Genomic DNA, 27,080 nt, shown 5'->3' with positions numbered 1-27,080 from the left:
TCGCACGCACGCACACACACATACCTACCCTCTTCTTCTTCTTCACCCGACCCCCCCCCCCCCCTCTCCCTCCCCAATGCCGTACTATCGTATCAGAGGATGTTTTGGGAAGGAATCTCGACTCTATTTCCTGCAGAGCTTTGTCGAACTGGGTCAGTCAGTAGCATACTGTACACACTAACACGCCATCTCCAATTTACATGAGAGAGAAAGAGAGAGAACGCGCAAGAGGGAGGGAGGGAGGGAGAGAGAGATAGAGGGAGAGCTGCGGGATAGAAAGAGGGAGAGAAAAAGCATAAGAGAGAGGTGGTGGTGGGGGGGGGGGACTGTGAGAGGAGAAATTCTGGGTTTGTTGTAGGAGAACAGCAGTGGGGTTACAGCTGAGGCTTCCATAGACGTTTTTATCTCTTCAGCAAAAGAGTCCCATCAATAATAATGCATTCTGTCACGTCATCATGCCCTACAAAGTCGCCCATGATACCCTCTCTCTCTTAATACACACACACACTCATTTGCGCACAGACACACAAGGACTTCCTCATCGAGATTTTAGGTTGGGTATCATGCACGCCACAAAGTACCTCTGTGTTTCCCCTAATGTCTTTCAGAGCTGTTTAAGGATGTTATTTATTCAGGCAGCAGCAACAGGGTTGAGAATCATCTGAATTAAAAATGGAGATATCGTTCATTTGGCCCAGAGAAGGTGCTTGAGTAACACAGATGAAGGGGAACAAGAGGAGGGAAGAAAGAAGACTGGTGTTACTGTGTCAGTGATGGCAAAGCTTGTAAACGTGTCTCCCCCCCTCCCCTCCCCCATGTTGTCGTCCCCCTCCCCCATGTCGTCGTCGTCCTCCCCCCCCCTCCCCTCCCCCATGTCGTCGTCGTCCTCCCCCCCCCTCCCCTCCCCATGTCGTCGTCCCCCTCCCCCCCCTCCCCTCCCTCATGTCGTCCTCCCCCCCCCCTCCCCCATGTCGTCGTCCCCCTCCCCTCCCCCATGTCGTCGTCCCCCTCCCCTCCCCCATGTCGTCGTCCCCCTCCCCTCCCCCATGTCGTCGTCGTCCCCCTCCCCCATGTCGTCGTCCCCCTCCCCCTGTCTCCCCTCACAGCCAACGTGTGTGACGAGGAGATGCGTGTATGTCAGAACGGAGGGACCTGCTACCAGAACCAAAAGTGTATCTGCACTCCGGACTTCAATGGGTTGCTGTGCCAACAGTCCCGCTGTGAGGGGGGCAAAGACTGCAGCTCAGCCTGGACCCCCCACCTCCCACTGGCCTCCATGCTACTCTGCGTCCTGCTCCCCTACCTACTGGCCATAGTAACTGCACACTGATCCTCCCCCCACGACCTCCGGAGCCAGGGGTGGGGTGTGTGTGTTTTTCCGTGTGTGCGTGTGTGTGTGTGTGTGTGTGTGTGTGTAGGGAATGGGCAACCCGCAGCACGCTAGCTGACCAACGGACCCTTTGAACACTTGAGTAGAATTGATACACACGTGTGAACACGCGAATGCACACACCTCACTGGACTGTTATTGGACTGGGAGCGGTCCTGTGTGTGTGTGTGTGTGTGTAATGGGGAGAGACAAGAGAGGAAGAGAATAGGAGTATAATAAGCAGAATCAGACAACTAATCAGTGTCTCTTTCTATATCCAGTACATCTCTCTCCCTTTGAGCGAGCTGGAGCAACCTCATACCAAAAACAAACAAACAAAAGAGAACACTTTAGTCACTGCTGTTCACTACAGAGAAGGGAGGGATGTGTGGTAGGAAGAAACATAAAGACGTTTTGTTTTTCTCTTTTGTTATTGGTCGGGTCAAACGCCTCTCGGTGGGCGCACTGCTCTTTCTTTTGTGTGATTGGATGGAGGAGGACAGAGAGGGGGAGGGTCTTGAGGAGGCTTACCTGAGGGTTATGTGGAATGTGGGAGGGGGGGGGGGTGTGAGTTGTGGGATGGGCATCCGCTATTGAGGCCTACATAGAATAATGTCAAATTAGGTTTCATTTTTCTTCAAAAAATGAGACTTATTTTCACCTTTTCCTTTTCTGCTGCATTTTTTATGATTATCTTCTGTCAATGTATCTTATGTGCCCACTAACTGATGCTGACATTCTACCTATTATTATACTCTTCAGGTTATGAATAATACAATTTTAGTCACTATTATGGTCGTCATAGGAATGAGTGATTGTTGCCACACTTAGCGAGATTTAATCTTCACACTGTATTCAGGAAAAAACAGAATTTTAACTTCATCAGAAATCTAAAAAGAGAGTAAAAGATCTATCAAAGTATCGATATTATATGACATTATTTGAATATTTTTTGTAGAGATTATTTTTGTTTGGAGTTATAATAAATGAGCTATTACAAATCGGCATTTTATTACACTGTAACACCTACAGTAAATGTGACTGTTATTTGTTCTTGCTCGTATGTTATTGAGTCACTCAATTTCTCAAGAAAAAGCATCGTCATCTTTGTGTTATGAAGGGTAGCCGCTAATTAAGAGTGGCGTATCTGATGAGAGCTGTACCACCACCTCGTTCACCGCAAATGTATTTTATTCAAGCTGAAAGTGTGAAGAAGCTTTAAGTAAACAATATCTACGAACCTTGACGGCTCCAAACCTGAGAGACAACTGCTGTTCCTGGGACGCCCACCTCACCCGTGGAAACCAACCATGGCTGTAAACGGTAGTCTTGATTAGGCTACCCCTTATAGGCGTCGAAACCAAATCGTTCACATCAACGGTTTTAAATAAAATATCAGTAACATAATAAAACAATAAAACACACAAAGAGAACAAAGTTTGGCTGACTCTCTGCTACACTGCAGATAGTGTTTGTGCGTGTTGGACAAAGGGAGGATTGCTGCGTCACTGAAAAGACGCACATCTCTACAAAAGCAACACACCTGTGAGGTGAGAAATGTGAAACGGTTAGCTTTTCTGTCGGGTATCTGCACATAGGCATTTCTTCGGATGAGACATTCAGCTGTGTTCTGAACGTCACATCCGCGATCTACGATTGCGGGTCATGTCAGAAAGGGGAGTCAGAAAAGTAATAGGCTTTGACCATACCAGCAGACACTACATATCAGGGAGTGGCGTTGCAGAAGGGGAAAGAAGATTTGACAGAGGAAGAATAAAAGGACAAGAGTCCGTCAACAAAGTTTTCTTTTTATTTTAGCATCTTGTGGAAAAGTAAAAAAAAAGCCCTGGACAGTCTCGTCCAAGATTCAAAACATAACGGAGTTCTGCAGATCCTCTCAAAATGGGAAACCACTTTATTATATGCAATAGAACGCAACGCTTAAAAAACTATGGTCGATTTAAAAACAAATCCACGTTTAGGTCTCTGGTTCAACAGGTTCCCAATATATTTGAAAGTATCTCCAAGCCACACCCGGTATGCCAACAAAAGGTAAGATTGTTAAAAGAAAATTGGAAAAAGAAATTGTACAAACATAATCTGATGCAGATAACCAAGTGAGGGAATCATTCTGCAGCTGCTGAACGAAAAGTATAGCAAGGGATACTGCTCAGGTCTCTCTCTACGTATCCCTGACAGAGACGACAAGCTTTTGCCTTAAACTACATCTGGTTCGAAGACCATTCATAAACCCATTCAATCTGGGTACCCTTGATTTCTCTCCCCCCTCTTCACTTGAACCAATCAAACAGCTCAAAATGTCTGTCTTATATTATGCATTTCTCTCCAGATCTATTTGCTGTCAGCACATACCCAGAGGCCAACCTTGGGGTTGTCAGAGAGGCCATTAGCTAGAGTTCTGACTTTTGAGTGGAATTTCAGTTAGAAACAGGATATGGAAATTATGAGAAACCAAAAGACAAACGTTAAAACGGCTTCAGTACAAATACACACACATCTATAGGAATAAAGGGGAGGGGGGAAGGGGGTGTTGTGTAAAATAATTTCACAATCAGTCCAAAAAAAAACTGATCACAAAAGAAAACAACAGCATCAACATAATATATACACACACACACACACATGTATTCTAAGTGCATTTAAGTGGCTGTACTTTACATCTGGAAAAGCAGCCATTTACGTCCCAGTGTTTTTGGCAAGATCATTGACATTGTTGAACAAGGGAAAACTAACAAAAATCCAGCCCACAGTGGAATTGGACTGTAATTATAAAGACACAGCAGAAGTGACCCAGGAGAAGCAGCCGAGATTGAAACCTGGACTCTTGTTGAGAACTTTGGGTCTGAGGAGAACTCTTCTCTCTCTCATCTTCAAGTCCTCACCTTTGACCAAATCAATATAAAAAAAAGAACCAAACTAAGCTGTTCCACTCATCTCTTTGCTCTCTTTGAACTGGAAGGGGCGTCCCTTTGCTGCTCCAAGGAGCGTTTCAGTCCCTTGGTGGTATGTGTGGGGGGCTCCAGGTGCGGGGAGCGAGCCTTGTTGTGGGTGGAGCCAGTCAATCGGGGGTCTCGGGCCGTCCGGTCCCCTGGTGCTGGGGGGCGCGCGGCTCCTGAAACAGAGTGCGTGTCCCTCTCTCCGCCCCCTGGCAGGAGAGCTCTGGAGCTCCTCTTGTGGAAGTTGTCCATGGGTCTAACTCGTCGGTGCTCCTCTGCCTCTCCCCCACTGGGGCTGTTGGTACCGGGCTCTCTCCTGGCCTCCCCTGCTCGCGGCTCCCTGGGGGTCTCGCCCCGCGGGGTGGAATCGCCACGTCGTCCTCTGGGACGGCGGGGGGCGTCGGGGTCCCGGGTGTTTTGGGCGCACGCGGCTCGGGAGCCGTTCCCCTGGGGCTCCCGGTTGTAGACGGCTGCTCTGGGGTCCCTGCTGCTGCCTGCAGAGGGCGCCCACGAGCTGAACTCCTGAGGGCTCTTGACCTGCTTTTGCCCAGTGTCACTGAAGTGGACCCTATTTCTGTTGGCAGCCGGATGGTCTCGGACCGCCTCCCGGAGAGCCTCGAGCCTGGGCTGGGGGGCCGGGGGGCACCGGGGCGAAGCCTCCTCTCTCTTCTGGAGGCCCTGGGGGGCGAGGGGCGGGCGGGCGGGAGGGGGCTTGAGCAACTGGGCCTTCGGGTCGGGGGGTGGTGGGACTCTCGCCGCCAGCCGGGGGTCGGTGGGTCGCGCTACTACCTGGGGAGGGGAGGCGTTGCTGGGGTGCTGTTGGAGGGAGCAGCCACCGGCCTGGGCCGAGGGCACGGGGTGGGTAGAGCGGCGCTGAGTGACGGAGGCGGGCCTGGGGGCCTCTGCTCGGGAGGGAGGGTTAGGGGCGGGGTAGGACAGGTTCCGGGCGAGGGAGGGCAAGGGCTTGAAGATCTTCTGGACGGCGTTGTTGAAGGCCTTCTCCTCAGCGCGGACAATGGTGCCTCTCCTGCTGGCGTCGTTGATTAGCGCACCCCAGTCACTGTCGCTCTAGTTTGTGTGCGTGTGTGCGTGTGTGTGTGTGTGTGGGAGGAACCAAAAAGGATAAGTTGAAACGGGTCAGAATCAACTTCATCTGCAAGGTATTAGCAAAGGACATCAATGACTGGATTGGAAATGTCAATAAATCCAAGGTGTGTTTGTGTTTATACTAATGAAGAAGAAGTCATGGATATAAGCCACGCCCACGCGTGTTTGACCAAACCAACCTTGAGTGTGCGCAGGTGACCCAGAATGAACAGGCTACACCTGGCTCGGGTGATGGTTACATTCATCCGCTGTCTGTTGGCCAGGAACCTGTGGGGAAAAGAAAACATGAACGTTATACAGTGCATGAGTCTCAAAGTCAACCTGCAGGGCTAACCTTCGCCCTTCACCGACAGGGCCAACCATCACCCACACACACAGGGCAAGCCTCCTCTCTTAACCCACACCGACAGACAGACCAAAGAGTTTAGCCTTACTGCCATCAACACATACAGTGACCCCCCCCCCCCCCCCCTCCCCCTCCCCCCCCCTCCCCTGCACCCTCTTCAGTCTCCTCACCCGATGCCGTCCTGGCCCGCCCGGACACAGGACACAATGATGCAGTCCATCTCCTGGCCCTGGAAGCCGTCCACAGTGTCCACCACCACCCTGCAGCCAAACACAGCAGGACCCAGCGTCAACAACCACCCTCCGCAGAGAGGGGACGAGACACAAGGAGGAAAAAGAGAACGAGAGAAAGGGGGTTCAAAAGAGAGACCGTGCGTGTGTGTGTGTGTGTGTGCATAGGCATGTGGCTGAGCGGTTAGGGAATCGGGCTAGTAATCAGAAGGTGGCCGGTTCGATTTCCCGGCCGTGCCAAATGACGTTGTGTCCTTGGGCAAGGGCACTTCACCCTACTTGCCTCGGGGAGAATGTCCCTGTACTTGCTGTAAGTCGCTCTGGATAAGAACGTCTGCTAAATGACTACATGTAAATGAGCCTAAACGCATGCGCGCGCGTGTGTGTGTGTGCGCGCGCGCGCGCGCTGGTAGCCTCACTGGACGTATCCGAAGTCCTCCCGCGACATCTCCCTCTTGATGCGCTCCTTCTGCCCGTTGTAAGGCGTGATCACGCCCACCTTCACCTGCTTCTTGTCCAGCAGGGCGCCGGCCTGCTTCTTCACGGCCGCCAGCACGTGGCCGTTCATCAGCCGCAGCAGCCGCAGCACCAGCCCCGCCTCCTTCTCGTTGCAGAACGACCTTTGGAAGCAAAACACGGCCAGTCAGCCAACAAAGTCATCCGTCCGGCCGCCCAGCCAACCCTCAAGTCGGGGGGTCAGGTCGCGGTCAGGTTCATTCTCGAGCATGCAGCCTCCTTACTCTCTGTCCTTGACCTCTTGGCCATCCGCAACGTCAAACAGGAGGTAGGGCTGGAAAGGCCAACCGGCAGCGCACCTCTCCTCCCCTGTAGCACTGCAGGCAGACACACACACACACACACCAGGGTTACCCACCATGTTCAATTCCGTAGTGCAGTACTTTGTTTGGTCCACTGCAAGACGTTCGTCGCCCCTTGTTTTCAGGTCAACTAGTCCAGAGCAACTAATCCAGGTGAGAGGATGGACCCATCCATACACCCTTGTCCATCTTATAGACTAGAGGAAGGGCTTCTAAGGGTGAGCGACTCTTTTCCCTGTGACAAAGTAGATGTTGGGCCCTCCCCCGGTAAGGGGGGGGGGGGGAGAGACCTACCTGTCTGTGATGAGCGGGGGGAGGGGGTGGGAAACCTACCTACCTGTCTGTGGGGAGCATGGGGGGGAGAGACCTACCTGTCTGTGATGAGTGGGGGGGAGACCTACCTGTCTGTGATGAGTGGGGGGAGAGACCTACCTGTCTGTGATGAGTGGGGGGGGGGGGGACCTACCTGTCTGTGGTGAGCAGGGGGCGAGAGAGAGCGACCTACCTGTCTGTGAGGAGCATCTTGTTGTAGATGTGCTTGGAGGGGAACTCGCAGATGTCGGGGTGCATGCGGTACTGTTTCCGTAGAAACACCACGGGGCTGGGGCAGCCCTGCTGCTGGCTGAGGAGCGTCAGGCGCTGACACAGCCGGGCCATCAGAGACTGGCTGTAGTGCAGCTCCTTCGCTTTCTGAGAGAGAGGGGGGCGGGACGCAGAGAGTGAGAGACCACCCTACGTGGGATGGAGAGAGCGCGTGCGGGTTGCTTAAGGCGTTTTGAAGCGGCATGCAGTGGGAGCTGCAGTACCTGGGAGACGACAGTAGGGGGCAGCTGGTTGGGGTCTCCCACCAGGATGAGTGTGCTGCAGCGGTAGAGCATGGGGATCAGGGTCTCCGTCTCTGTGGCCTGACCTGCCTGGGCGTCATGGAAACCCAACCCATGGGGATGATGTCAGTCGGGTAACGTTTTTTGTATTTTATTTTTTATGAACAAGTTGGTGGAGAAGGAAAATGATTATGTACCTAGGTTTATTCACTTACAGATGGAAGACATGATAAGAAGAGGAAACGACTTTAAAAAGGTTGCGATTTTTCTCATCCTATCTAACCCCTGCAGCTGAGCAGAAGCCCCGGCGGCGTTCCGACTCTGACCTCGTCCACGATGACGCAGTTGAAGGGTTCGTGTCCGAGGCGTCGAAAGGCGGACTCTAGGACCATGCTGCCGCTGGTGCTCAGCGTGGAGCAGATGACGTGAGCGTCGTTGAGAACCCTGGCCTGCATCTCCTGCTTCCTACTGCGACTCTGGGACAGGGAGGAGGAGGGGAAAGAAAAAGAGTGAGTTGGTGGAATGGATATTTCTAGAAAGTTCTTGCCCTTACAATAATTTTTTAATTTTATTTACAATTTGTCTGATATGGAGGTCACCAGTGGGTATGATGTTGAGGTTAGAGATCTAAAACGGTCTCTCACCTGCTTCAGCTCACAGCTGAGTGCTTGTCTCTCCTTGGCCAGTCTGGTCTTTGTCTCAAGCAACTCCCTGTACTGCATATACATCAGGAAGAAATGTGAAAAGTGAAAAAACAGTGAAAAAGCAGTGAAAAAAACTACAATTCCCTCTTATTAATATTCTCTGAAAGGACTACCTAGTGCAGTAGTTCTCAATCCTGTTCCTCAAGTACCCCCTGTCCTGCATTTTTTTGATATGTCCCTGCTCCAACACACCTGATTCAAATGGGTCGTTATCCAGCTCTGCAGAAGCCTGCTAACGGCCATTCATTTGAATCAGGTGTGTTGGAGGAGGGAAACATCTAAAACATGCAGGACAAGGAGTACTTGAGGAGCAGGGTTGAGAACCATTGACCTAGTGCAGGGGTTCCCAATCCTGGTCCTCGGGCCTCCCTGCCCTGCATGTTTTAGATCAGTGGTTCTCAACCCTGTCCTAAGGGACCCCCTGCCCTGCATGTTTTAGATGTTTCCTTGTTCCAACACACCTGATTCCAATGAATGGGTCGTTATCTTGTTATGCACAAACCTGCTAACGACCATTCATTTGAATCAGGTGTGTTGGAACAAGGAAACGTCTAAAACATCCAGGGCAGGGAGGCCCGAGGACCAGGATTGGGAACCCCTGACCTTGTGGACAAAATGAGTGGAGGTAATGTATATACTGGGCTCTGGCGACCCCTTCTGTTGAAGAGTAGTACACGTGGCTGTGATCTGTATTTTAGGGACGCGCGGGTCGGATTTGTGCTTTGTCTTTCGATTCCGTCTGTGTGTCGTGTGTGTACCTTAGGACTGTCCTTATTTGCTGCCTTTTCACAGCTGATTTCCATGGAGATGTTGTAAATCCAGTCCTCAAGCTGAGCTCTGCGGCGGTGTACGTCTGGGTTTTGTAACATGGCCTTCTCTATTGGGGGACACACGCACACAAACAGGTCAGCAATAGTCTGATGAATAACTGCTACGCTCCGAGAGGCGGTCTTCTGATGTCGCTTCCCATTTCGATAACATGAATGAGTCACCCGTTCGGCTCTTGATCTGGTTGTCCAGGCTGAAGTCGGCGAGCTTCTTACTGATGACCTTCTCGCTGCCCAGTCTCACGAGGTTGATGTCCCCGCAGTTGCCTGCATACAAACATACACAAGTGTCACCACAAGCCGACGGTCGGCCCCGGCGCGTTGCTGTGTCGGCGTGCGCGTCGGAGAGAGGTACCCTGGGGCCGCTGCCCGAGGCCGAGGCTCAGGTGCTTCTCCTTGAAGGCCACGATGACCTTCTTCATCAGGTTGTCGATGGCGGCGTTGGAGGGGGCGCAGAGGAGGACCCGGAGACGTCGGGGCTTGGAGAGGCGGTTGGCGGATGTGGGGGCCATGCTCTGCGCACCCTGCGAGGGATTAGCAATAACTTGGTGTCATTTTATCCATTGATATGGTGTTTAAAACAAGGCAGATTAAACCGACTATTACATTTACATTTAGTCATTTAGCAGACGCTCTTACCCAGAGCGACTTATAGTAAGTACAGGGACATTCCCCCCGAGGGTTAGGCAAGTAGGGTGAAGTGCCCTTGCCCAAGGACACAATGTAATTTGGCACGGCCGGGAATCGATCTGGCAACCTTCAGATTACTAGTCCGATTTCCTAACCGCTCAGCCATCTGACTCTATGGAGCTATGTGCCCGGCGCTACCGCAGGTCTTACCCCAGAGAAGAGATTCATGAGCAGGCCTACGATCGCCTTGCTCTTGCCTGTTCCTGGAGGTCCGTGGATCAGGCAGACCTTGGGGCCCTTGGCCTGGTTCCTGACAGAAGACGCCCCGTTCCTTACGGCCTTCAGCTGTTCTGAGTTATACTCCTGAGAACACCACAGCGGACGTGGTTCAATCACAACACAAACGTTTCCAGGTACTATCACGTGTCAATTTAGCGTCACAGAAAGGCACACGCACAAATCACTACATGTAAAACTGTACTGTTACCTACTGCCTCGTACACTGTAGATGTGGAACTAACTAAATGGGGAAAAGCATACTCCAGTGAATTAACTCCTTACTAGCTCATCAAATGATTACACTATTAGTATTTTTTGTACTATTTGTATTTTTTTATATTGTAATTTATTTGGCTACTTTATATTTTATTTTATCTTTTGTATCAGTAGGTAGACTTGTACCTTTAGTATAGTTAGACCACATATTTAAGTTTTAGGATTCCTATATGTTTAATGTATGCACCTTCCTGCCAAAGTAAATTCCTTGTCTGTGCAAACTTTCATGGCGAATAAAACCCTTTCTGATTCTGAAAGCCTTCCTTATAAAACCTCAACTTCAGAGGCTGAATGACAAAGCAAACAACTCAAACTCACTGCCAGGTTGAGGGCGGGGCCGTCAAACTCTCCAGGGGTGAAGTAGGAGATCTGGGGGGCCAGGAGGGACCTGTTCAGGGGGCTGCTCTTCAGACTGACCAGGGCTCTGAACTCCCGCAGGGTGCTGACGAGGGAACCCACCACCTCACAACACACGGGCATCTTGTTCACCGACGTGACGTTCCCACAGGTCTTGATGATCATGGTTAGGATGGTAGACTGGCCTGGGAAGGGGTGGTGGATAGATCAGACAAGAAATGAATACTTGAATTAAGGGACAAACATGTACAACTGGGGGGGGGGAACGACGACGAGACGAAGAGGGGGAATACAACTTTGATCCTGTGACATTCCGTTCCCTTAACATTCCAAGCGATCATCCTCACCCTCGCTTAGGACGTTGGACTTGTGGACACAACCGAAGTATGCCTTGGGCTCCACTTGGCCTTGCTCATGTATCGAGTAAGCTCCAGTGTTCTGAGGCAGCCACAGGACCACCAGGTCATCCTCCTTAGGGTACAGCTGACGGGCCTCTTCATTGGGCGTGAGGCTCGCTGAGAGGGAAAAGGTTGAGGTGAAGCAGGCATGGGACGGACAGATGAACAAAAGAATTCCTAGCTGTTCCAATAACTAGCATTGCCAGACCAGACACCGTTGAAAGAGGAGACGTCGGTGAACTAAGCCAAGTTGTTCACCGCTGTCTGTCGTCAACATTGGATCGAGGCTATCATTGGAATAAAATATGGCTTTTCGCCGGGTTTCCGTTTTGAAAAGTTAAATGATTATTAACCGTTCATCCTCTAAGCAGTAACAGGAATTGTGGGCTTTTTCACAAAAGTTACCCTTGAAAGTGACGTTCCATACACCGTTGCGGAAGTCATTTCCGACCAAGTTCAGCCCCATCTGTCTTGTTCCACTGTTCTTCTGCCAATCAGAGCAAAGCTGACAACAGAGAGACCGAAACCAAGCATTAATTGCAGAACATAGATCTCCAAAAAGGATCCATGAACACCAACAAAATAGGCAGTCATTTTTTTTCTATTGGGTTTGCCTTACGATCTACTGTGTGGGCTATTAAATTTAAGCATTAAGCATGCAAAGAATTCTACACAACACCCACCTCTTCAAACGCATTGATGAGCAACAGAGGGTAAAAGGTCTTGTAGTACTCATCAAAGGACTTATAGTGTGTGACCACTGGCACCAACGGGAAGGCACACAGGTCTGTAGGCGCTCCAAACTGCTTGTAGTTGGTGAACATATCGTAGGTCCACCTTAGAATGTTCTGGATAGGGGTGGAGGGGTCCAAAAGGATGTTCGGGTCCCTTGGTGGTGCCTGTTTGGCTATCACAGGGGCTTCGGGTCTGGAGTAGATCTTATAGGGAGAGCTTTGAGGCTGGACAGGCTGGGGGACCTCGATAAGCCCTAAGGGGAGGGTTTGATTTGGGATGGGTTTATATAATGGTCGTCTTGGTGGAGGCATCTGTACAGACTGTGCTTGGGGGGGCGGGTGAGTCTGGGGGGCACCAGGTCTCCGGACAGGCTGGGGGGGCCTGATGAACCTGCCCCTTCCCGAAGCACAACCAGCCGGACCTGCGGCAGTCTTCTCCATCTCCTGCACCAGCGAAGCACTTCTGGAATTTGACGTTGAAGCATAGATCTTGGTGGTGGACGGCTTGGCGTTCCTGGAAGACATTGGAGACATGCCTGGTTTCAGGAACAAGCGCTCGTCGTTGTGAGCAGCTGCGGTGGCAGATAGAGGTGCAGGCGGTTTTTTGAAAGCGTGGTTTGGATCTGCCTGCAGGTGGCCTGGCGGATCTACTCCATCTGCGGGCTCCTGGCTGTCTCCGTCAATGTCCATGTCGACAGGATCTCGCTGCGTATAGAATTCATCTTCATTTTCCTCCATTTGAGAGGACATCTCCATATCTGTGGTCCCTGTTTGAGTGTACATCATCCATTCATAGTCGTAATTATCATTACCAAGCATCTCCTCCCCCCTGGCAGCCTGGCCAGAGCTGCTAGCAGTGGCGTCATCTTTCCCGTGGAAATAGTTGGAGATTTGAATATCTGTGCTGGATGAGGCGGTGCTCAAGGTGGTGGGAGATTCTGGCGTGTTCCCATTCATCGCTTCTTTGGAAACCTTCTTCTCCGGATCTGGCTGGGAGCAGGGCAGGGGATCATCTTCATCCTCCTCGTCTGAAAACCTGAGTGGAAGGGCTCTTCGCTCGGGATCTTTTTTTTTCTGCTCACGGGTGTCTTCCTCAGCATTCTCCCCGGGGATTGCTGGGGTCCCCGACCCACCCCGATGCTTGGACTTGGCTTGCCTGAAGAACTGGAGTTGCTTTGGGGGTATGAGCTTCCTTTTAGTACCCGGCACTACAAGCGTGTCGGAGGTACGGACTTTGGTCTTCTTGGTCTTTCTGGTGCGCTTCTTCCCTGCCGGCTCTACTTGAACTCCTTGGCCGTGGAGTCTCAGCTGGTCCACGTAGTCCCGGGATCGCTGGGACAAATCAAAGGCCTTTCGTTCTTTCTTTTTAAGGCCTAGCTTCTCCGCCGTGGACTCGGGCTCCTTGGCCTTACGGACCTTTCTTGGGGGTACAATCGCTGGCATGGAGGTAGATTGGGCTGGCCTTGAATTGGAGGCCGAGGAGGAGGGAGCCTGGGTCTCTTTCTCGGTCTTGGAGGAGGTAGGCTTCGAGAGAGAGGGTTGGGCCTCCCTCTCTTTCCAAGTGGAGTCAGAAGTATGGTCTGCTGTCTTGGGAAGCGGCATGGTAAACTGAGGGGCAATCATTGCATGATCTTTGGATATCCTCTCTACATGGTCAGGTTTCTTGCTCCGGGCTTTAACAGGAAGAGGTTTCGGTTCTATAAAAATATCCTTTTTTGGGACAATGGTGGCACGTTTATGATCTAGAGAAGGCCTCTTCTGCTTGGCTATCCCCTCCTCTGCCTCTAGCATGGCTCTTTCTATGTCTTCATCTGAAATTAATTGTGTGTCGTTTTCAGGGAAAGCTGAGGTTTCACTAAACGCTGGTCTGACGGGAAAATCATTTTTAGTCTTGGGAGGAACAACTTGCTGCACATTGTCGTCCTCTAGACCCGAGTCAGCCCAAGCAGATACGACATCTTCCTGCGTCTCAAACTCAAACACCTGTGATTCGTCCCCCTCATATTCACGACACGGGCTGTGGTTCATGCCAGCGGATTCGCTCTTGATCATTTTCTTCACAAAAAAAGGTCATCTCCCGACTCCCCATCGCTATCGCTATCGCCATCCGATATTACAATGACATCCTCTCTTGTTTCATTGAACACGGATCTGTCAAGGCCTGGAGGTATATGGGGTTTCACGTTCGTTCTTTTTAACACCGGAAGGCGAGTATCGTCGACGGATTCGCTTTCAGTGGAATCAGCATGGGGGCTTATAGCCTCTCTCCTTGTTCTGTCAGAGTTAGATGTGGAGGGCTTGGGGCTTCCTGTCTCATCTCTGCTCCGACCCTCAAAGGCCCCGCTGTTCTTTACGCCTGCATTCTTGTTCAACATCAGCTCACTGAGTTTGGATTTTAACTTCCGAATTCTTCCCGGATCTGGTTTCAAAGAGGACATCTCGGGGATCGGAGGTGAAGCAGAGATGTCTTTTGCTGTTGCAGGTTCCTCAATAAATTCCTTCTTCAGTGATGGTGCTTCCAGTAGCTGGGCGCTACGATTGCTGCCATCATGGGAAGCATATTCATTGTAATCCAACGATACTTCCTCTTTAATGGGACGGCTACCTACTATTAAACCGCTTGGCCCTGGAAGGTCAGATGGTGCACAAACAGGTGGTGATGCATGGCCAGCATTCAATGCTTCAGCTGGTGGGGTGATTGTTCTAGCTGGTTTGTCCATCATCTGCCTGGCAAACTGCTTCAAACAGTTCTGCAAATGCTTGACCTCTAACCCATTCAGTATCCAATCCTTTTGAGGGCCTCTCATCTGCTGGTTCAAGAGATCCAAGAAATGGGAACACTTGGCGGTCTGTTGAGGGGTGTTGGAGCACAGCTTGCTGCCTTCCTTAAGTAGGGCCCGGATGAGACCCATGCAAGCTTGAGGTATCGCCCTGTTCGAAGCCGTCTTGCGAGGCGGTGCCGACCTCGATGATGAAGTGGAGGAGACAGAGTGAGAGCTTGGTACTTCCAAGCCCTTGAAAGCCTCACCGGGAAGTGTAGCAGTCTTCACCAACACCTCCACCCAGTTGGGGGCACAGTAGAAGAGCATGTTCATGCATCCACTCTCCAGGTGCAGATTGATGATGTAAACGAGAATGAGGGTAAAGAACTCGGAGACCTTGTCGCAGGTAGTTCTTCGTTCCTGCCAGTCCCTGTTCATTTCTCCGTATAGATACTGGATGACCTCGTTGATGTGTATGCTGTTGAGGTCGACAAGGTCCATGATGGACTTGACGAAGGGGATGAACCACAGGAAGGTGCTGTTGTGGATGCGCAGGGCCTGACCCAGATCAGACTGCAGGTAATTCACCAGACAGTTCATTTCCTCATAGACCACGCTGCCGTCCGCACCATGGGAGCGTCGCCCTCTCTTTTCCTTCAGAGAGAGACACACAGACAGACAGGGAAAGAGATGGAGAGAGTTCTTTATTACCTCGTACACCAGAAATCACTGACTTCCCAGCTACCCTATCCTCGACCCTATTGATGTACTGCATATTGTTGATTTATTTCAAAAGCAATGGTCAAGTCTAGCCTGGGAACCAGACCAGTCTGCAAGCTCATGGTTCATTTGCTCTGGCAAATGGGTCTGGCCGCCCTGCCATTCCAACAGATTTCCTTCCGACATGAAAAGTGCCGGGCCACTCACAACCGTTGGTCTGATATGTGGCGGGTTTAATACAAAGAGGCGGCCTTTGGGTAAGCAACAGGGATGACGTCTCAATGCTGTGATTTGCATCTTGCTAATTGGTCTGGCGATGCCAGGCTAGGTTAACCCAAGTGTATCTGAGGGAGTGTGCACTTCGCTACTTGTGAGTCTCCATCAACAGGAACCATGGAATTGAATCCCAGAGATTGACTTCATTGTGTGCCATGAATAAATATATTTACAAGCTATTATTGTACTAAATAACCTTTGCCCTGGCCTTGACTTTCTGACGCTGTTGATTAACAGCCCACGGAAAACCTTTGGAATCACCCTGCAGGAAACATAAGGAAGGTTTAAGCCCAAGAGGTCATCACATAAATCAGCACAGGAATGTGCTAGTGGTGTTACACCGGGTTTCCAAGACAGTGGTTTGGAGACGGGTCTGCCCGCAGTGGGCTCGCTCCCACGTCCCAAATGTGTGGGCAGATAAATCCACGGCCACATTCTTTACAACAATCAGACCAAAATAAATTATGTTGAGAATGTAGCTTCAGCTATGCTACCTTGCTCCGGTCTGGGACGTTAGCACAATACACCATTTGACTGCATGTCACCGTGCTATCATCATCATCATCATCATCATCAAGCCCAGACTCCACTTTGACTTGCGCCCTATAGAAACGCGGGAGGTGGGGAAAAAAACTATAATTAGTTCTCCATCAAATTCCACAAGAGAAGGGAGATCATGTATAGACAAGTATAGACATCATGTGCAAGTGTATAAACAGAAACATTCTTACATCTGAGATTCCCTTCTTATGCAATCAATCTCTCTCATGTAGCTGGTGCTCTCTGTGATAGTCGTGAAGGCAGGGATGGGGTCTATCTGACCCCAGATCCTGGAGCCCAGCCGGTCCAAGATCACCATGAAGCACTGCAGGGCCGGCCAGAAGGGGTCCTCCTTCCCATCTTCCTCTTCGTCTGCTGGGGAGGGAGCAAACATATATCAAGACAGCTCCATGACATTAACGCTCTCTCACTGAGCAATGTTAAGTAAAGGCACGCCCATAAAGCGACGACTACAGTTTTTAACTTTTCAATATCTACAACAATATCACTTCAAAATCAAATCTCTCTGGTAAAAAAACAACAATTGTAAATATGTTTGGAAGATTAATGCAGTTAAATAACTAGTTAAATGACACATTGTCATCGACTTGTCAGCTTCACTGACAAGTTACTCACCCTCCATGCTATTCTTCATCGTATTGAGGATGCACTGGAGTATGTTGGCCTGTTTGTCTGGTCCTAGGAACAGAGAGTCCATGGCCTGGGTGTCCAACTGGGTCAGAAGCATGCAGATGCCTGAAGCCAAATGAGGAAAAGCACAAATGCTTCAGACATTTTCATATCTCACAATATGCTTTTTACGTTTACAGGGCTCAAAATTGCCTATTTTGGTTGCATATGGTCCAGAAATTGTATATGTAAGACCTTGAAATACATTTGGTGCAAATAATCGTTACGGTGCGACCTGTTTTCATTTCTTTACAAAACGCTTGCTAATTAGCTTACGACACAGTATCACTGTTATTTTTGTATTTGGTAAAGTTGTCGCAACACAACGGTGGGTCACAATGACTGAAGGGTCACAATGACCCTAAGGTAACACAAGGGTTAAAGTTGGGAGGACCAGTACTACCAACTAAAAAAGTTAATTTTGAGCCCTGGGTTATAATGTGAAAAATTAAACCACACTTTTGAAATGATAAAGATTGATTCATATTAATAAGAATCATTTGAATCACCCCCTTTAGTATTGTTCTATATTAATGCTAAATGACTAAATGTAATTGAAAACATATATTAAACTGTTGACGGATTATCAATATCACTTAATTACACACACACACACACACACACGAGGCATTGAGCATGTGTGTTATGTGTATATCAGTGGCTAAGGAGCAGGGGGGAGGGGCAACCCAGGAACAGATGTCTTCCTTCTAAAACAGAGGCATAGGCTACAAGTCAAGGTTTTTGGCCTTACACCCAGTATCTTATCTTTATTCAATAAAGGGCCCAGGCAAACCAAGCACTAGGCCTAAATTGGGATGATTCACAGTTGTATTTACCAATAGAACCCCCCGGGAGGGTAAAAATAAGTTGGGTTTCAGGACCTGCTCACGTTTAATGGGATTTTTGTTTGTCTTGAAGACCAATAAACATTTTGAATCAAACTTTGCAGTGTTCCAGTGCAATTTTTTACTTTAAAGATTGATTGAAGACTTGGATAAAATTACACGACATGAGCTGATACAGTGACCGGTCCATTGTTCTATCAAAACCAATGTTACATAACCAACTAAACGTCATCTTTACGTTCTAACATTTAATGCAGGTTTTTGATTGTTTAATATTAGCCATCAATCACTCCTTGTCACTGCGCTCCGTTGTAACGTGACAGGGAGCTAACTAGCGCGCAAAATCTATGTAAAAGTATAACCAAACTATACCAAACTAAATTGAGATTGATGCCTCACCCAGCCAGTAGTTCTTGTCGTTCTTAGAATCATACAGATGCGATGGCAGCATTGTCATCTTGGTGTTGGGGTCGTAGGTGATGTCAATCCCCCGGAGGTTCCGGGAGATTCCAAGCTCCACAACACAGAACATGCAGGAAAATATCTCCTGAAGGTCATAGAAGTCATCTCTGTCCACATTGCCCAGAGACCTGGCCACGTTGATGGCCCACCGCCTCACCTAGGGAGGAGGGGAGGAAAATATAGGAGATAATGTAGATTCTGAAGATGTAGAGTAGGCGTTACTATTCTATAACCCCCAACACTTTCAAGGAGACGTGGTGAAATGTACATCTCATCATGGTAACACAATTAGCATCTAGGTAGGCTCTCCTGCCAAAGTAAATTCCTTGTCTGTGCAAACTTTCATGGCGAATAAACACCAATTCTGATCTGACAATAGTGTGATCATACAATGAATATGTCCATTGCATGTGTATATTTACAAACTATTTGACAACGAACAGTACCGTCTCATTGGGATGAACTAGGAGGAGGTAGATGCCTGGGTTTTTTTCAGTAACCTGAAAGGATTGGTTTGATTTCTCCATCTTACAAAGAGCCTCGACACACATTTCACCTGGTGGACAAAAGCACATGTGAAGGAGAATGCAGCCCAACATGTCTATATCAAAGAAAAGGTGGTGGGTGTAATGCTCCGTATATACAATGACAACAGTACTCCACGGGTCTCTACAGAATTACACCCAAGTTGCCCTTCAGAAGAGAACATTAAAGTGAATTGGTGGTTGTGTATCAAACTCACTCAGCTGGCGATGAGCCATTAGGTAGGGGTATTTCAGGATCTCTAGCAGAGGGAAGCGTAGGAGATTAGCATACTCCGCAGGATTCGTTTTAGACACTTTGGTCTCCTCTTGATTATCTTCGATGACCCAGAGATCATCATCCTCCAGCTCCTCTTTTGAAAACTGAGAAAAGTGGTTGATGAGCCGAGATGTCTCCAGCTTCCAAAGTCTCTGTTGGGAAGAATGGGAGGCGACAGGGTCAGTGGAGAGATAAAGATGGTGACCAAAAATGACAAGACAATAAAGACAAGACAATAAAACAACATAGCTGTACATGCTGAACAATACATCTAAACTGTCACCTCATGCAGTGCAGGGAAGTTTTCCCTCGCTCTGTGGTATTCCAGAACACACTCGTTGCAGAAGCAGAGGTCTGCGTTGACCGCCTCCTCATCTTCGACCGAGAGCGAGCCAGAACCGTAGTTCTGGAGCAGCTCGGCGGCACCGTTTTCTACTGACGTGCACCAGCGACAGGTACTCATCTATAGGAGAAAAACAGACAGGTAAAAATAATGCTGATGGTCAGAGCACAGGAAACTCGTGTGTAAATAACAGCTGTCAGTGGTTTACGAAATGATTTGCATTATTTGAATAAACAAATGGATCTCAGGGTTCGGCTTTTCAAGTTCACATTCAATGTTTATATCATGCGTCCACTTTTCTAATAAAGCCTCATGACTCTTTTGCGCTGCACACTTTGTTGACATGCTAACTCACATGTAGAAGAGAACTGCTTTGTTGACAAAGCAAACACGCAAACACTAGCTCAAAATTAAAACGGTGAGGGAAACTTCCTTTCCTCTGAAAAGTAACGCGTTAGCTGAATAGCTAGTCTAGACAGCCAACTAGTTAGCTAGTTGCTAAAATAATTCTAATAGTAGCTAGTTAACCAGAGAGAGCGTTACAGTACGTAGTAGTCTATCAATGTTTTCACGGAATACGATGTGGGTTTTGCGACCAAAGCAAACCTTACCATAATTAAACGGTGTTGAATATAAAAGGTGCATTAAATCGATGTAGCAGACAAACAGCTCTGTTCCAATAATATGTAATGGCATTAAACTACTAGTACATGCTGTTTGATTCCATCTCAAAAATTCTCCGCCGTTACCTTCGCAAGCGAAGTTGCTAACTGGTGGGGAAGTGACGTTCGACCTTCCCTTCCGCCTTGTTCTGTCTGATACCTGCCCTGCAAAAGCTAAACGCAGTAGGTTAACTACTCAAACAGTGAAACTGAGAAAGATTACTTCTAAGTTATTTGACAGCCAGATGTGTTGTAGGTAGATTAGTGGTTGTGCAATGATTGAATATAGGCCTATATTAATGAATTAATATGTATTCATTAAAAAACACGGCCACAGATTTGACCCATGATGACCCCAAAAATGCAGATACTTCACTTTTCCTTTGGATTTCCTTAAATAGATACAGGTAACGCAGAAGTTAAGTGCAGTAAATGTTGTTTTCCAGGTTTCTTTGTATTTTCAGTAAAACAAACGAATTAATTTTGATCATTGTCTTCAGTATTTTACACAATGAATGAATGTAAAAGTACACTGAATAACACGAAAGAAATTAAAGTGAAATACGCTAGTCATCGCCTACGTTAGCTAGCTTGAGTTAACGCTAAGGTACTAGGTTTACTATCTTATCACCAGTGGGTTTTGCGCAGTTGGTTTAGTAGCTCATTAGCACATTACTTAATAATCTGATGTATATTTTCTCTTAAGTGCTTGTTTGAGTATTCTTTTCCCTCTAGATGCAATTTCATTCAGATATAGATATCAGATAGAAATATCAACCAGTAGAATTAGGCTACTTGTAGACCGCAGTAAGAGCATCCAATGTAGGGGCAAACTCCGTCTCCGTCCGATGTGAAACAGAAAGCCTACAGAACTATACACTTCACGCTACTGCAACTGCAGTTTGCCTCGGTTTTATGTGTGCTTTTGTAGTTACTGCAATTTGTTATACCCCTTTTTCTCGAAAATGGAGCAAGATATTGAGAAGTTCAATTTCACTTGAAACTCAATTTTGACAAATGAAGTTACTGCGATTAGCCTTTGCACCATTTGCATGCTCACAGAATAGTATTGAAAATTCATTTTAAAATAGATCACGCAGTGCAATCTTGTAAAAAAAAAACACTATTAGCTACAGGCATGCAAACAGGTCAGGGGAAAAAAGGTGAGAAGGATACGGTGAACCCCCGACCCTCTAGGGGAGTCCGGGAAGAAAATGTATTGAATTTGAAAGCTGAACGCATGAATCTGGTACACTTTGAGAGAAAAATTAAGAGGCAAGATCTAAAATCTCTGCTCTTGTATACAATGTCATGTTCTTTTAACCATAAAATATTTTTTTTGTATAGCATACATCATAAAAAACAATTAAACTAAAATGCAGGGAGGGCTCTTGGTGTGGCTGCCTCACTACGGCGGCCTCTTAGCTTGGATAGCCAGAGCATGGACACAATTTTGGAGCTCCTCACGTAGAGCTTCCTTGACCAAGCTGTGGCGCTGTAGTAGTTCCAGTTCAAGTCTTTTATTGTTAAGGAGAGGCCATTAAAGCGTGGATTGACCACAAGGATTTTGAATTGGGACTCGGAGCCAGAGGGCACGGCGTGCACGTGGCTCTCATTGTGAACTTCTAAGTGTTCAGGCTCAAGAGCCTGGGGGATTTGAAGTGGGCTAAAGTCCTTGTAAAGGTAGAGGTGATCGAAATGTGACAGGCACTGCGGATAACAGTGGACAGGATCGGGGTCAATGCTATGAACCTCTCAATCTAAAAAGAAAACAAAAATATACGTAGTATATAATTGGCTCATGCAGGCATGCACACAGGTCAGGGGTAAAAAATAATTAGGTGAGAAGGATACGGCCAAACCCCCGACCTTCGAGGGTGGTCTAGGGGCATGCGTCCCCGTAAGAACATTTCTTGCATTTTTAAGCTAAAAGCATCAATCTAGTGCACTTTGATACAAAATTAAGAGGCAAGATCAGAGGTCTTCAACCCTTGTCCTCAGGGACCCCCTGTCAAAGCACGTTTTAGATTCCCTTAGTTTCCCTGCTCCAACACACCTGATTCAAATGAATGGTCGTTAATAAGCATCTGCCTAACTAGATAACGACCCATTCATTTAACCCAGGTGTGTTAAAAGGTGTGGTAAAAAAAAAACTCTGCCCCTGATTGGCTGGGAGGTTTAGGCATTAGTGACGACTGGTTCCAGAGACAGTTCCGAAGCACGGGTAAAATGCTGTGTTGGCCAAGGACACAACCCCCCTTTTCTCTGGTGAAAGAGACATGGATAAACAGTGGTACATAAACACAATTTATTTATTCAGCCTGATATGAGTTACACATGGATAAAGTAAGAGAAATGCTTCCCTTTGTGGAGATATGATATTGACAGTTCAAATTACTTCAGAGCCTCAACACACAGCCTTACTGCACTGCCCTGGTGGTGAGGAAAACAGCTTAGAAAAAAATGCTACGATTGACCCGAGGTTTTATATACATAAACACACACACATATACATGAACACACACACATTATATATATGCATATGCATATGTATATCTATATATATATATATATATATATATATGTCTATATATATATATTTTTTTTAAAATCCTCTCAGCAAATCGTTTGTTTCATCCCCCGATGATGTGGACCATTGTCTTTAAAAAGCAGGTAAACAGAAAGATTGGAAAAACAATTTCATGTTCTCTTTACAACTTCAGACAAATAGAAAATAAGAAAAAAAACAATTTCCCAGGAACTTATATCCCTGGAAGATTTCATAAAACACTTCCTTATATAACTCGAGGAAGCCCAACCCAAAAATGTATGAAAAAAAAAACGATTTAACATATAAAGCTCAGTGGTGGTTCTTATGCACTGCCTCAATAATCTCTCCAACAAAAGCAAAAAGACTTTTGATGCTTAAGTCATTAGCTTTATACTATAGGTGAGGGCATAGATGCTTGCAAGTCAGTTCTGGATCCAAATACAGAGGTTGGACAACCATTAAACACAGACAGATGCTAGAGGGTACCAGAGGCAAAAGATAAACACAAAAACTAGGGGGTTTCTTTAACATGTAACTAGTGTACTTTTTCCACAAAGTGCAAGTAATTGTTTATATTACATTTTAACTAGCGTTTTAAAATTGTTCTCTTCTATTATACAAGAATGAAAAAAAGTTACTTTAATTTTCCAAGTTATTGTACCCATAACCAAATAATTCCCGAACCCAATCATTTTCAGCCTCTACCAACTACCTACACCAAAATAAAAGGAACTTACTGAACTAACTCAACCAGCTAACCATGAGTCTGCAAAAACAAAATAAAAGATTCACAAATTTCATGCTGTACTAATAACCAGCCCAATGTTTGTTAATTGATAGAGCCCTCTTTCTCTTACAGTACACGTTTACTGTCAGCGTGCGTTTACAGTTAAAATATATATTAATTTATAATTAAATAGTATGCCTCTTGCACGGACTTGCATGCATTGGGGAGCATTTTGGGCAAGCTGTACAAGAAGGAGAGGCATGTGGCTGGACATTCTCCCGTGTCAGTTCCCCCAGCCAGGTCCAGGCACTCTCTTTTGGTCCACCTGTAAACGGTTTGGCCCTTTTATTCATAGCAACCAGGTCAGTCCAGAAGATGGTGGCTCTCCAGTGTGTTTTCTTGAGTATTTGTGTCTGTGTGTGTGTGTGTGTGTGATCCTTTAACTCAGTTTCACCAAGGGATCACTGAAGTTTTGTTCCGAGTTTTCGTTGTCTGTTTCTGTGACATGGAGATTAACAACAATGAAATGAATAAAAAAAAATAAAAAAAATAGTATCAAGTATCAAACTAAAAATATCAAGACATGTTCTTAGAAACACAAACTGTCAAATAGATTTTAGTTGTGGAAAAAAAAGATGTAGAAGACCTCACCTCGCTTCAGATCTGGTCACTGTGTACTCAAACCAGAGGATGTTGGGGATCAAGCTTGTGTCTCGCACCAGAAAGAACTCTGATATCGGCCTGCATTCAACAGGACATAAGTAATAAAGACTTGTCAGATAAAGGAAAAAAAAAAAGAAACAAGCCTGTACGAGTAAATAGGAGCTAGCTGCCAGAATAGAGGCCGGTATTGGTTGGTTAACTTTCTAAGTGTGCGCTCTCCCCTGAGATGCGGCCCCGTTCCTCACCAGGCGGCCATCTTGGGGAACAGCGGTGTCAGCACCTCCTGAGTGAAGAAGAACCACACAACCCCGATAGTGCTGCCAGCCACTCCTCCATAGAAAACCTGACTCCAGGTGTGGTACAACAGGTAAACCCTGAGGGGAACAATACACACACGCGCATCTTCAGCTTAACCGTTTCACAACACTACAAATCAGACATTGTTGGTTAAACTAGAAAGATCAATTTCTTTAATATTACAATACACACAGTAATAGAATCTCCATAACATCCTTCTACCATTTCCCCTCTCTTCCTTACCTGCTGTAAGACACTGATAAGGCCATCCCTAACAAGACGATGGACAGTATGTGTCTCCACAGCAGCTCCACACACCGAGCATTGTTCGTCTGATGCATTCTAAACAGCAGAGAGGGAGGAACTCAGCACCCGTCAACCCATACTGCCATAACAACTTGTGGAGATCTGAGAGATTTGGATGGATGTCACACACGGAAGGGAATTCAACCAGCCTATCAGAGAATAAAGCTCTGACCACCCAGACAATAGCACCCATCAAATCTTCCGAGATCTCCAGAAAGATACTGAAAATGCTTAACTTTAGACCCGTGTGACTCACCTTAAATAGAGAAAAAGAAAGAAGTAAACCACAAAGAACCAGATGAACTGGGAATGACTGGAAGGCATGCCATACTCTGTGTTCAGGGTTGTATGTGTCCCTGCTGAAACAGACAAGAGAGTATGGTGCCGAGTTGAACATGTTTACGCATCAAAGAAGTTGCATGTGTTGGGTTATCCGAGTCAACATTGCAGTGTCAAGGTCATGTTTTGAATGTTTGGGTCACCTCCGCAAGGGCGTGGCTCCCTAAGAATGTGCTTCAGCAGCCAGTTCACCCCTTCATTCAGCACAAGTCCACCAAAGAAGGAGATCTGTCAAACAGAAGAAGGTAAGATGAGGAGTGTTTTTTTTTTTTTTTTTTAATGAGCCCCAGAAGTGCAGGTAAGTTGCGGGGCTTTTTTCTGCTTCGTTATATAGAGACAGTTGGAGCGAGACAGGAAAGCAGGGGGAGAGAGAGGAAGACCTACAGGAAATGGCCTGAGCTGGAATCAAACCCAGGTTTATTTTTTTTACCCGGTAAACCACTGGGGTGCCCCAGAAGCGCAAGTTAATCAAATGCAATCAGATCAGATTAACAGATGCACAATTAATTTGAATACAAAGATTAAAGAGCCCAGCTCTTTGCATTTGCAACAGCTGTAGATTTTGAGAGTACAGGTGTTTATTAGTATTATTCTGGGCTGACGCTGAGTTGAAGCAGGGTGTGAAATAAATTTGGGCTTATGTACAATGAATGTATTTTAATAGTGGTTTAAAAGTAGTTTACAGTTGGCAGAAGAGGATTTGGGTCAAGCTTGATACAATGGAGATTAGTTTGACCATTTGGGGTAGATGCCAGGTTTCATTACCAACTAACTAGGAGACGTGTCTGGGTGATTTGAGAGTTCTTATCACCTGGGGAGAAGAGACAGTTGATCTGGAGACAATGTGGATTCAACTGTATTGTTTTAATTAGTTAACCAACGAAAGAAGAGATTTGGTAAAGTTGCATGTCACGTCATGATTGTGGATGGATCAATTACTTTTGAGAACTGTGTGGTATAAAATGGTCTGTTGAAGGATGTTCGGGGGGGGGGGGGGATATTGTCTTATGTTTGTGTGTCGATTATGTTATGTTGTTAACGTTATTATGTATACCTCATACTTCAAATAAACATTAACTCTGTACGTCACCCAACTTCAGCTCAGCGATTGATTCTCTCAAAAACGTCAACGACAAGGGCTTAACTTACAGTGTGCAGTTCTCGCTTGAAAACTATGAGGGTGACAAAGCCCACGAGAACAGCCATTGGAAGTAGGCTGGTGTAGGCCAACACTTGTCCAGTCAGGTCACCTACAAAATCATCAGACACACACAGAAGATGGTTGGTGGGAGGACATTTATCATATCAAGTCAAGTTAGGGGAAATTCATAGCTCAGTCAGAGATGTAAACTGCCCCTCTGGTACCCTCAGATGGACTTCCTCATGATGGAACAAGTTCAAACTATAAAGTGTTGTAATTGACAAAAGATTGATTTAGAAAACATGCAATCACCTGTACCTAGCTAACTAGTTAACTGGTCATTGTTGACTAACTAGGCAACGTTTTGTCAACCAGCTTGTCAAACACTGCTAGCAAGCATAGCTTTGCTAGCTAGCTAACAAAAAGAAGCTGATTGATTACATAGGGGACTACTTCTGCACGTGCAATACTAAAAGAAACACGAAAACCAATTTAAACTATGTTATATGTTGTTACGTTTAATATGTAAATACATTTTCATTTATAACGTTTAAATATCAATGTAGCAATTTGGGCTAGTTAGCTTGGCATTGTGGACTTATTTGCTATCTGCGCATGCGGAACTGTCTCATAATTTGGCAGTTGTTGATACGTTGCCTGCAGAGCAGTGTATGCCTAAGCGCACTGCCTGTGTCACTATTCGGCAACTGCTGTTGATCGTGTCCATTCAGTAGCATACCACAGTACTTCTTATAGGTATCAAACCTGCACGCCTATAACGGACAGAGGCAACCGAAATACTAGGTTCGTTGTGAGCACTTACCGGCAGGGAACTCTACATGGGTTAGAGATATCGACCGCCATTGAGGTGGTGCCGAGCACTGCTCTTCCGACGCCATCTTACCCGGACACCGGGCAATGTGCACTGACAAATCACAATGAAACGCCCAAGTATGTCTACCAATAGTAAACGGAACCCCCTTTACGAAAACGACCCATTCACCATGCCCCCCTCCCTCTCCCTCCTCCCTATTACATAAAAAACTGCACGGGGAATACAGGACTGGTCAACCAATGATCGCGCTGCCATGGCATAAAT

The 27,080-nt window shown here is 47.0% G+C and overlaps 3 protein-coding genes across 4 annotated transcripts in view; 1 reads left to right on the top strand and 2 right to left on the bottom strand.

Moving 5' to 3' along the window:
* ntng2b (netrin g2b) overlaps positions 1-1,895 on the top strand; it is a 43,520-nt gene extending 41,625 nt beyond the window's left edge. The window contains exon 8 of the mRNA XM_084687202.1: positions 1,107-1,895. Within this exon, the coding sequence (XP_084543328.1) occupies positions 1,107-1,330 (224 nt within the window). The 3' untranslated portion in view covers positions 1,331-1,895. The remainder of the gene's footprint in view (positions 1-1,106) is intronic.
* Positions 1,896-3,163: 1,268 nt separating this feature from the next.
* Positions 3,164-20,080, bottom strand: setx (senataxin). The gene is given in 27 exon segments (XM_084687119.1): positions 3,164-5,394; positions 5,613-5,700; positions 5,950-6,039; positions 6,429-6,629; positions 6,750-6,842; positions 7,333-7,517; positions 7,634-7,741; positions 7,978-8,127; positions 8,296-8,367; positions 9,114-9,232; positions 9,348-9,449; positions 9,538-9,706; positions 10,023-10,175; positions 10,686-10,909; positions 11,072-11,239; positions 11,528-11,627; positions 11,806-13,924; positions 13,927-15,272; positions 15,811-15,876; positions 16,109-16,217; positions 16,346-16,529; positions 16,791-16,910; positions 18,089-18,308; positions 18,598-18,707; positions 18,894-19,104; positions 19,236-19,415; positions 19,907-20,080. Coding segments are annotated over 27 exon segments (7,764 nt in total). The 5' UTR covers positions 19,910-20,080; the 3' UTR covers positions 3,164-4,320.
* A 2,171-nt stretch (positions 20,081-22,251) lies between these two features.
* dolpp1 (dolichyldiphosphatase 1) lies at positions 22,252-26,963 on the bottom strand. 2 transcript variants are annotated; one of them, XM_084686273.1, is made up of 8 exons: positions 26,805-26,963; positions 25,990-26,090; positions 24,984-25,068; positions 24,758-24,857; positions 24,439-24,537; positions 24,144-24,272; positions 23,887-23,976; positions 22,252-23,733 (listed from the first exon to the last, which is right to left on the bottom strand). In XM_084686273.1, the coding sequence occupies exons 1-8, from the start codon at positions 26,878-26,880 to the stop codon at positions 23,697-23,699; spliced, it is 717 nt and encodes a 238-aa protein (XP_084542399.1). In that variant the 5' UTR covers positions 26,881-26,963; the 3' UTR covers positions 22,252-23,696. The 2 variants fall into 2 exon arrangements, with proteins under 2 accessions (XP_084542399.1, XP_084542398.1); XM_084686272.1 differs by having other exon boundaries at positions 24,758-24,860; positions 26,805-26,962.
* Positions 26,964-27,080: the final 117 nt, after the last annotated feature.

The sequence above is a fragment of the Hypomesus nipponensis genome, chromosome 22, assembly GCF_054491055.1.
Source record: "Hypomesus nipponensis isolate SF chromosome 22, ASM5449105v1, whole genome shotgun sequence".
Classification (NCBI taxonomy): domain Eukaryota; kingdom Metazoa; phylum Chordata; class Actinopteri; order Osmeriformes; family Osmeridae; genus Hypomesus; species Hypomesus nipponensis.
Note: the sequence above shows the minus strand (reverse complement) of the source record. Positions and strands in the feature narration are given on the sequence as shown.